Consider the following 10,687-nt stretch of genomic DNA (forward strand, 5'->3'; position numbering starts at 1 on the left):
GCAATGCAGGGGATGTGGGTTCGATCCCTAATCGGGGAACTAAAATCCCACATGGATCAGAGCAGTTGAGCCTGCATGCTGCAACTAAGACCCAACACAGCCAAATTAAAAAAAAAGAAGAAGAATATATGCTCCTGAGGCCATAACCTATGATCTGTGTGACCTTAATTATCTAAGCTCTATGCCTCAGTTTCCTTATCTGTAAGATGGAAATGATAATAACTTAATTCTTACAGTTCTTGTGAGAAGTCATTAAGTTGTTATATCAAAGTGCTTACAAAAGAATTCTAGCACATAGAAGATCCTCAGTAAATCAGTAAATTATGCAAATATTATTCCCATTCTCCATCTTTCCTTGCCTCTCTGCTTGAAGGATCTCAGTGCCCAACCAGGGATTGAACCCCGGGCCACGGCAGTGAAATCGCCAAGTCCTAACCACACCAGGGAATTCCCCTCCCATATTATTCTTATGTAGAAAAGCACATACCTTATAGTATTCTACTGGAGCAGATTTCAGTGTTTTAACTGTGTAGAGTTCAGTCAGTTCAGTTCAGTTCAGTCGCTCAGTCGTGTCCGACTCCTTGAAACCCCATGAATCGCGCAGCACGCCAGGCCTCCCTGTCCATCACCAACTCCCGGAGTTCACTCAAACTTAGGTCCATCGAGTTGGTGATGCCATCCAGCCATCTCATCCTCTGTCGTCCCCTTTTCCTCCTGCCCCCAACCCCTCCCAGCATCAGAGTCTTTTCCAATGAGTCAACTCTTCACATGAGGTGGCCAAAGTACTGGAGTTTCAGCTTTAGCATCATTCCTTCCAAAGAAATCCCAGGGCTGATCTCCTTCAGAATGGACTGTTTGGATCTCCTTGCAGTCCAAGGGACTCTCAAGAGTCTTCTCCAACACCACAGTTCAAAAGCATCAATTTTTCGGCGCTCAGCTTTCTTCACAGTCCAACTCTCACATCCATACATGACCACTGGAAAAACCATAGCCTTGACTAGACGGACCTTTGTTGGCAAAGTAATGTCTCTGCTTTTCAATATGCTATCTAGGTTGGTCATAACTTTCCTTCCAAGGAGTAAGCGTCTTTTAATTTCATGGCTGCAGTCACCATCTGCAGTGATTTTGGAGCCCCCAAAAATAAAGTCTGACACTGTTTCCACTGTTTCTCCATCTATTTTCCATGAAGTGATGGGACCAGATGCCATGATCTTCATTTTCTGAATGTTGAGCTTTAAGCCAACCTTTTCACTCTCCTCTTTCACTTTCATCAAGAGGCTTTTTAGTTCCTCTTCACTTTCTGCCATAAGGGTGGTGTCATCTGCATATCTGAGGTTATTGATATTTCTTCCGGCAATCTTGATTCCAGCTTGTGCTTCTTCCAGCCCAGCATTTCTCATAATGTACTCTGCATATAAGTTAAATAAGCAGGGTGACAGTATACAGCCTTGACGTCTTCCTTTTCCTATTAGGAAACAGTCTGTTGTTCCATGTCCAGTTCTAACTGTTGCTTCCTGACCTGCATATAGGTTTCTCAAGAGGCAGGTCAAGTGGTCTGGTATTCCCATCTCATTCAGAATTTTCCACAGTTTATTGTGATCCACACAGTCAAAGGCTTTGGCATAGTCAATAAGGCAGAAATAGATGTTTTTCTGGACCTCTCTTGCTTTTTCCATGATCCAGCGGATGTTGGCAATTTGATCTCTGGTTCCTCTGCCTTTTCTAAAACCAGCTTGAACATCTGGAAGTTCATGGTTCACGTATTGCTGAAGCCTGGCTTGGAGAATTTTGAGCATTACTTTACTAGCGTGTGAGATGAGTGCAATTGTGTGGTAGTCTGAGCATTCTTTGGCATTGCCTTTCTTTGGGATTAGATTGAAAACAGACCTTTTCCAGTCCTGTGGCCACTGCTGAGTTTTCCAAATTTGCTGGCATATTGAGTGCAGCACTTTCACAGCATCATCTTTCAGGATTTGAAATAGCTCAACTGGAATTCCATCATCTCCACTAGCTTTGTTCATAGTGATGTTTTCTAAGGCCCACTTGACTTCACATTCCAGGATGTCTGGCTCTAGGTGAGTGATCATACCATCGTGATTATCTTGGTCATAAAGATCTTTTTTGTACTGTTCTTCTGTGTATTCTTGCCACCTCTTAATACCTTCTGCTTCTGTTAGTTAGTAATAAGCAATAAAGCCTAGGAAATTCTATTTATTTCTCTACAGATTCCTGCCTTCTTGAGTATTGTTTTTAATGTTCCTTCATGGTTCTTGATGATAAGTATGGGGCTGGTATTTAGCCTTAGGTGGAATTAGCCCCCGTTAGCCCCACCTAGGGCTGCATTCCCAAGCAGCTAGTCATTGATGGACCTAGTCTTTTAGCATCTGAGAATTCATGAGGTATGTGCCTCAATCTGAAGGATTTAGGTCCCTCTGTTTATTTTTAAAGGCTGGCCAGGAACAAGAGGAGCTGGTTACAGTGGAAAGAAAAACTATGTGACTTTTAAAAGTTTACAGTAATGTTGAGGCCAGAGTTTTCAAGATCGTGACCTCTCTAGATTTTTGGGTACTTGTTTACTTATTAACTTCTCTTGTGTTTTGGAAAAAGGAGGAAGGAAGAGAACACATATAGTGTAAGTTTTGAAACAGAATTAACCCATGACCTCTAATAATGAGTTACAATGCCTGTAAACTGATTCTGATTCCTTCTTAGCAGTTCTTTATGTAATAAATACATTCCTCTTGGACTTGTTGTAAGGATACTTTCTTAAAAAATATATACCAGACCACTTTTTAGTTCCAGACATATTTTAATACATGTTTTTCTTCATTGGTGACTTTTAGTTCTTTTTTATTTATTTATTCTATCAAACTGTGCAGCATTAGTACTGTTTAAGAAATAAACAATTAAAAGATGACCAAGTAATCTCTTGGGAAGATAGAAGAAGGTTTTGATCCATCATCAGGTATATTTCATCATCCTAGGAGTAATGCATGACCCCATAGTATATTGGAGTTACATGGCAAAGAGTAAGCAAAAGGTCACAATAAATTCTTTTTTATTTCAGTTTGAAGGTTTCTTTGCCATGGGGTGGATATTGTGACACAGTGAGAGTATCTCTTGCTACCCTAGTCTGGTGGGTTCCATCTTCCAATAACAAGAGTTCAGATAGCAAAGGGGTTACCATATTATCTGTGAATATATTTGGTCCCTGAGTTTAGGACAACTAGTAGTTAGGGTTTAGATTAAGAGAATTTCATCCAAATAATTGTCTTCAGGTCTTGAGTTTGGCTTAAGAGATACCTGTATAACCCACACTGTAAAAATTTCAGATGGGACAGGAGTTTAAAACACTGGCTCTGAGGCTCCTTGGTGTTTCTGTTTTCAAAGCTGAGAAAGTACTTGGTAGAATCATGATCATTGTATGGAGTGCCCAGAAGATGTCATAAAACCAAAGTAAATGTTTGGACATGGTGCCAGGAGATAGACACAGACTCTTCGTTTCTGTAACAGACATGCTAACCTAACCACAGACCATCAGAGAGTAGCAGCACAGTGGAGGTCTCTGACTGTGTTCAACTCAGGGAATAGGCACATTTTAAAAAACTGAAATTTGAAAGCGAGAGGAAATCGAGGGTTGTGTTTTTGTTTTGTTTTGTTTTTTAGCTGTACAAAGTACAATTGATCCTTGAACAATGTGGAGGTGAGGGGTGCTGATGACTCCAGTCCCCACACAAACGCATACACCTACACAGTCAGAAATTGTGTATAACTTTATAGTCAGTCTTCTGTATTTGCAGTTCCACATCCAAAGATTCAGTCAGCTGCAAATTGTGTGACATGTATATACTAAAAAAAAATCTGTATAAGTGGGCCCTTGTATTTCAAACCTGCAAACCCATATCATTCAAGGGTGAACTATGCAACCTTTGGGAATAAATTTTCAGCCATATGTTTGGTAGCGTAATGATGGGTAGGATGGTACAGTAAAAATTGAGAGCAGATACAAGACAGGTGGGCTGTGCCAGATGGTAATGATAGTGTATTCAAATTGTGAGGTAAACCTCAGTATTTAGACAGCTTAGGAAGAAACAGCAGTAACTGGCTATCCCTATGAATGTAGCTTGGTAGATTAGCAATATGAGACTTTGCCTTACCTTACTGAGCAAGTTCCTTTCGTTAGCATAGGGCTGAGGAAGGACCGCCATTCAGTGTCTTTAAGATCTGCCTGTGATGAATGGTCAAACATAAGAGAGAAGTGTTTTAGAAGTATGAGGGACTTCCCTGGTGGTCCAACGGTTAAGACTCTGTGCCTCCACTGCAGGGAGCATGGGTTTGATCCCTCCTCAGGGAACTAAGATCCTGCATGCTTTGTGGCATGGCCAAAAAAATAACATAGTATGAAATGTACCCCTAAACCTGTTTTTTTGTTTGTTTTTCATTTTTTTAAACCATTGTATAGTGCACCTGGAAGTGGTCCCATGTTCAGACCAACCACAGTGGCTGTAGATGAAGAAGGTGGAGATGATGAGAAGGATGAATCAGCAACCAACAGTGGCACAAGTACCACTGCCACTTGTGGCCTGGGATCTGAATTCTCCACAGATAAAGGAGGCCCATTCACTGCAGTACAAATCACTAATACCACTGGGCTGGCACAGGCTCCTGGGCCAGCTTCTCAAGGTATCAGCTTTGGCATTAAGAATAATCTGGGGACCCCACTACAAAAATTGGGAGTGTCATTTTCCTTTGCTAAGAAGGCTCCTGTCAAACTCGAATCAATAGCATCAGTTTTCAAGGACCACGCAGAGGAAGGGACCTCTGATGATGGAACAAAAGCTGATGAAAAGGGTGCAGACCAAGGACTGCAGAAGGTGGGAGATTCTGATGGTAGCAGTAATCTCGATGGTAAAAAAGAGGATGAAGACCCTCAGGACGGAGGGTCCCTTGCCTCAACGTTATCTAAGTTAAAAAGAATGAAGCGAGAAGAAGGAGCTGGGGCTACAGAGCCAGAGTATTACCACTACATCCCCCCAGCACACTGCAAAGTAAAACCTAATTTTCCTTTTCTGCTCTTTATGAGAGCCAGTGAACAAATGGAAGGTGATAATAGTACACACCCAAAGAATGCCCTAGACAGCAAAAAAAGTAGTTCTCCCAAGCCTAAAGGCTGCATCAAGGTGACAGCAAGCCAAGGACCAGAAAAGACAGTCAGTGAAGTCTCCGAACAGCAGATGGAAACCAGTGTGGCTGAGCCCTCAGAGCCTGGAAGCAAAGCTGAGACAAAGAAGCCCTCAGGAGGGGATGTAAGTGAACATAGTTTAGAGATTCAGAGTCAGAAGGATTCAGAGATCCAAATGTGTGAGTCTGACCCTCCTAAAGAAACTTCTCAGGCTACTCCAGCAGGGAGAGAAAGCCGGGAGGGACCCAAACATCCAACCGGTCCTTTCTTTCCGGTTTTAAGCAAAGATGAAAGCACTGCCCTCCAGTGGCCATCAGAACTGTTAATTTTCACGAAGGCAGAACCCTCCATTTCGTACAGTTGTAACCCTTTGTATTTTGACTTCAAGCTTTCAAGGAACAAAGATGCCAGAGCAAAAGGGACAGAAAAGCCAAAGGACATAGGAGGCTCCTCAAAGGACCATCTCCAAGGCCTTGATCCTAGTGAGCTACATAAAAGCCAGGAGGAGGAAGAGAGTGTACAACATTCTTCAGGAGGCAGAATCGATGCACCTGCTTCAGGGGCTGCCTGTAGCAGCCTAAATAAGCAGGAGCCTGGGGGTAGCCATGGATCAGAGACAGAAGACACAGGGAGAAGCCTTCCTAGCAAGAAAGAACGATCTGGAAAGTCCCACCGACACAAAAAGAAAAAGAAGCACAAAAAATCCAGCAAACATAAACGGAAACACAGGGCTGACCCAGAAGAGAAAAGCTCTAAGGCAGAATCTGGGGAGAAGTCTAAGAAGCGCAAGAAGCGAAAACGAAAAAAGAATAAATCATCAGCCCCAGCAGATTCTGAACGGGGGCCCAAACCAGAACCCCCTGGTAGTGGTAGCCCTGCACCACCAAGAAGACGGCGGCGAGCCCAGGATGATTCGCAGCGGAGATCCCTTCCAGCTGAAGAAGGGAGCAGCGGCAAGAAGGATGAAGGCGGAGGCAGTGGGAGCGCCCAAGATCATGGTGGGAGGAAACACAGGGGTGAACCTCCTGCGTCATCCTGCCAGCGAAGAGCTGGCACCAAGCGGAGCAGCCGATCCAGCCATCGAAGTCGACCCAGTAGTGGAGATGAGGACAGTGATGATGCATCATCACGCCGGCTGCACCAGAAGTCTCCATCCCAGTACAGTGAGGAGGAGGAGGAGGAGGAGGAGGAGGAAGAGGAAGAGTCGGGCAGTGAGCATTCCCGAAGCCACTCACGGTCTGGCCGGCACCATTCCTCTCGCCATTCCTCCCGGCGCTCTTACTCCAGTAGCTCAGATGCTTCTTCAGACCAGAGCTGCTATAGTAGACAACACAGTTACTCTGATGACAGCTATAGTGACTATAGTGACCGGTCACGAAGGCACTCCAAGCGCTCCCATGACTCTGATGACTCAGACTACGCCAGCTCCAAGCACCGGTCCAAGCGGCACAAATACTCATCTTCTGATGATGACTATAGCCTCAGTGGCAGCCAGTCCAGAAGCCGATCTCGGAGTCGTACCAGAGAGCGCTCAAGATCCAGGGGCCGTAGCCGCAGCAGCAGCTGTAGTCGCAGCCGGAGCAAAAGGAGAAGCCGCAGCACCACAGCCCACAGCTGGCAGCGGAGTCGGAGCTATAGCCGGGACCGCAGCCGCAGCACCCGCAGCCCTTCACAGAGATCAGGCTCCAGGAAGGGATCGTGGGGGCACGAGAGCCCTGAAGAGAGGCGCTCTGGTCGTCGAGACTTCATTCGCTCTAAAATCTACCGCTCCCAGTCTCCCCATTACTTCCGATCAGGCCGGGGAGAAGGTCCTGGGGAGAAAAAGAAAGAAGACGGCAGAGGAGATGATGGTAAGGGAATAGGCCCACCCTCCCAGAACAGTAGCGTTGGCCCAGGAAGAGCGTCGGAAGGTGACTGCAGCCCTGAAGACAAGAATTCTGTCACTGCCAAGCTGCTACTGGAAAAGATTCAGTCAAGGAAAGTGGAGAGGAAACCCAGTGTGAGTGAGGAGGTGCTGGCCACCCCTAATAAAGCCGGTCTCAAGCTCAAGGACCCCCCACAAGGTTATTTTGGACCCAAGCTCCCCCCTTCTCTTGGCAACAAGCCTGTCCTTCCTCTGATAGGGAAGCTCCCAGCTACCCGAAAGCCCAATGCCAAGAAATGTGAAGAGTCTGGCTTAGAAAGGGGAGAAGAGCAAGAACAGTCAGAGACAGAAGAAGGGCCTCCAGGGAATAGTGATGCTCCATTTGGACATCAGTTCCCCTCAGAGGAAACAGCTGGCCCCTTATCAGACCCACCCCCAGAAGAGCCAAAGTCTGAAGAAGCTACTGCTGATCACCCTGTGGCTCCGCTAGGCACCCCAGTGCACTCTGACTGCTATCCTGGGGACCCATCCATCTCCCATAACTACCTCCCTGACCCCAGCGACGGGGATACCCTTGAGTCCCTGGATAGCGGCAGTCAGCCAGGCCCCGTGGAGCCCAGCTTGCTGCCTATAGCATCAGACCTCGAGCCCTTCCCCGGTTACGCACCGCCCAGTGGGGAACCCAGTATTGAGTCAGCTGATGGAGCGGAGGATGCATCCCTCGCCCCCCTGGAGAGCCAGCCCATCACCTTCACTCCCGAGGAGATGGAGAAGTACAGCAAGCTCCAGCAGGCCGCACAGCAGCACATCCAGCAGCAGCTTCTGGCCAAGCAGGTGAAGGCCTTCCCCGCTTCGGCCGCCCTGGCCCCAGCCACTCCAGCCTTGCAGCCTATCCACATTCAGCAGCCGGCCACGGCCTCTGCCACCTCCATCACAACTGTGCAGCATGCCATCCTACAGCATCATGCCGCAGCAGCTGCCGCTGCCATTGGCATTCACCCCCACCCTCACCCCCAGCCACTAGCCCAAGTGCATCATATCCCCCAGCCCCACCTGACCCCCATCTCCTTGTCCCACCTCACTCACTCCATCATCCCTGGTCATCCCGCCACCTTTCTGGCTAGCCACCCCATCCACATCATTCCTGCCTCAGCCATCCATCCCGGGCCCTTCACCTTCCACCCTGTTCCACACGCTGCCCTCTACCCTACCCTGCTGGCTCCCCGGCCTGCTGCAGCAGCTGCCACTGCCCTCCACCTTCACCCACTACTTCACCCCATCTTCTCAGGTCAGGACCTGCAGCACCCCCCCAGCCATGGCACATGAGTTAGGGGATAGGAGCCCAGACAGGGCCAGGGAAGGTGACCCATGCATCTTCCTTTGGGGTGTCGAGCCATTAATACCAGCAAGTAGAAGCTGGAATGGGCAGTGTCTGACAGCCAAAGAAGTGAGTTTTGGCTTGCAGGGGTGGTTTTAGATTTGAGGTTTGCTTTGGGTTTACTATCAGGGATTTTTTTTCCCTTTTTCCTTTTCTGTTTGTCCCTCCCTCTCCTGTGTTTCTAGGCTAGGGAACACCAGTAAGTGCTACCCACCCCTCTTTGGCAACATCCCCAAACTGTCGAGTTTAGATACTCCCCTCCTCCCTCTACTTTTTATCCTCTGCACTTCTGTGTATAAATTTTAAAACATTTTCCTCCTCTCTGGTTGGTGGGTTGTCCATCCGGTCCTGCCTTCTCAGTGTCTTTGACCTTGGTGACCTTATTTATCCCGAGTGAGGTGGAAAGGGAGTCTGACCTGGAACCAGATGCCACTCAGGCTGTCATTTGATCCACTTCCCACACAAACAGAGCCACACGTTTGGCACTGTTGTCCTTGTGTCCTTCATCGCAGAAGAGACATCTGCATATCCCAGAAAAGAAGATCGTATCATGAATAGAAGCTGCGGAACAGAGAGGAGCTCATGTGTCCGAAGGGTGTATTTTCTTCTGTCATGTTGATGTTTCCTTCTTAATTTATAGGATTTTTTTAATGTAAAAAATTGCACTGAACTCTATAAACGTAAATGCTGCTTTTTGTAGCTCATATAAAAAAGGTTCCATATTTGTAGTATACTGCAATAATATTTTTTACATCCGGCTCTTTAAGTGATCCTTGTTCTGGTGGCTTTGTGTAAATATGTTTGCCCTAGTTGAATTAAGAAACTTAAAAGGTTATCAAATGAAAACAAAACAAAAAATAAAGTATTTGTTTTCTGCTAGATGCAAAAATGACTAAGCATGTATATTTTATCAAGTTCATGTATTTTTTGAAGTTATGAACCATAAAAATGTTAAAAAGAGGAATATTGCTTAACTTTTTTTTTGCTGAGACCTAATTTGCAGTAAGTGGTGCCGCCAGTACTGGGAGTTTCGAACTAACGGGCTGCAGTCAGCTAGGGGTGTTGAGGAATAGTTTTGACAGTCTCCCTTATGTGGTTTGCCGTTTCATACAGAGAAACTGGTGGGCCCCACGGAGGAGCAGAGAGATTCAAGAGCTTTATTCTCTGGAAGCAGTGAGATTCAAAGTGTTTGTCCTTGGGGATTCCTGGGTTTCCAGGGTGCCTGTCCCAGGCAGTCCATTTGCCTTCCTAGTACTTAGCCCCCTCTGACAAAAATTTTTAATGTGCCTTTTGGGTTGGCTAGAAACTGAAGTAGAAGTAGACTGGAGCGTGGTAGAGTTGGGACGGTCTTCCTCCTCTTATTGAGGTGAGCACATTTTTAGATTCTGCAGATTTTTTTGCTTCATAGTTTCCATGCCTCTACCCAGCTTAGTTTAGGCAGTAAAGATTCCTTTTTTCTTTTCTCCCATGACACTTAGCAGAGGAAGTACCACCTGAATTCCTCTTCCTCCTCTTCTTATCTTTCACCTGGCTCTCAGTACTGATTAATACAATGACCCAAAGGTGTTCATCTTGTAGATCTCGTCTTTGATGTAGTTAGAACTTCCCTGTTGGGAATTTCCTTACCTATTCCTGTGGCTAGAATTGGTTGGGTGGTCACCTGACAGGAAAAACAAAACCCTACGTACATGGGCCAGCGCTCCGTGTTCTGCCTTTCTTCTTCAATTTCCAAGACAGAAAGGCTTTGAGTTCATGTCAAGCAAGTGCTGGGCACACAGATTCTGTTGAGCCTTCTACCTGTTTAATGCTCCTCATCTGATTCAGAAGCATCACTTTTTTGATAAATAGCACTGGAAAATGAAATCATCTGTTTGAAGTGAAGGGACTCATTTTTCTTTGCTTTCAGCCCATGTAAATATTTAAATAATACAGTATTAACATTTTTGTGCTGCTTCCTATTAGCTTGTAGATTGAGCCATACTCTGGCTGCCTCTCTACCTTCCTGGGGGCAGTTTCCTTTAATTTCCACAGTAGTGATTTTAAAACTAAAAGGAGAAACAAAATAATCTATCCTTACTTACAAGCATAACAGATTGTATTTAACTTTATCACATATGATAGAGATACATACGCTGTAAAATTAGGGAAAGGAACTTTCTAATAAACCAATGATTTGTGGAAACTTTAGAGTCTGTCGTGATTGTTGCCCCATCCACTGAGTGGGGAAGGGATGGAGTTATGGGTCACAAATAACATCCTGTAT

General features: G+C 45.9%; 1 protein-coding gene across 9 annotated transcripts in view; it reads left to right on the forward strand.

Annotated features, from left to right (window-relative positions):
- GPATCH8 (G-patch domain containing 8) overlaps window positions 1–10,606 on the forward strand; it is a 95,329-nt gene extending 84,723 nt beyond the window's left edge. For all 9 annotated transcript variants that reach the window (XM_044938890.2, XM_025279979.3, XM_025279981.3 and 6 more), the window contains one exon: window positions 4,463–10,606. In XM_044938890.2, the coding sequence (XP_044794825.1) occupies window positions 4,463–8,372 (3,910 nt within the window). In that variant the 3' untranslated portion in view covers window positions 8,373–10,606. The remainder of the gene's footprint in view (window positions 1–4,462) is intronic.
- The last annotated feature ends 81 nt before the right edge of the window (window positions 10,607–10,687 follow it).

The sequence above is a fragment of the Bubalus bubalis genome, chromosome 3 (genome assembly GCF_019923935.1).
Source record: "Bubalus bubalis isolate 160015118507 breed Murrah chromosome 3, NDDB_SH_1, whole genome shotgun sequence".
In the NCBI taxonomy this organism is placed as follows: domain Eukaryota; kingdom Metazoa; phylum Chordata; class Mammalia; order Artiodactyla; family Bovidae; genus Bubalus; species Bubalus bubalis.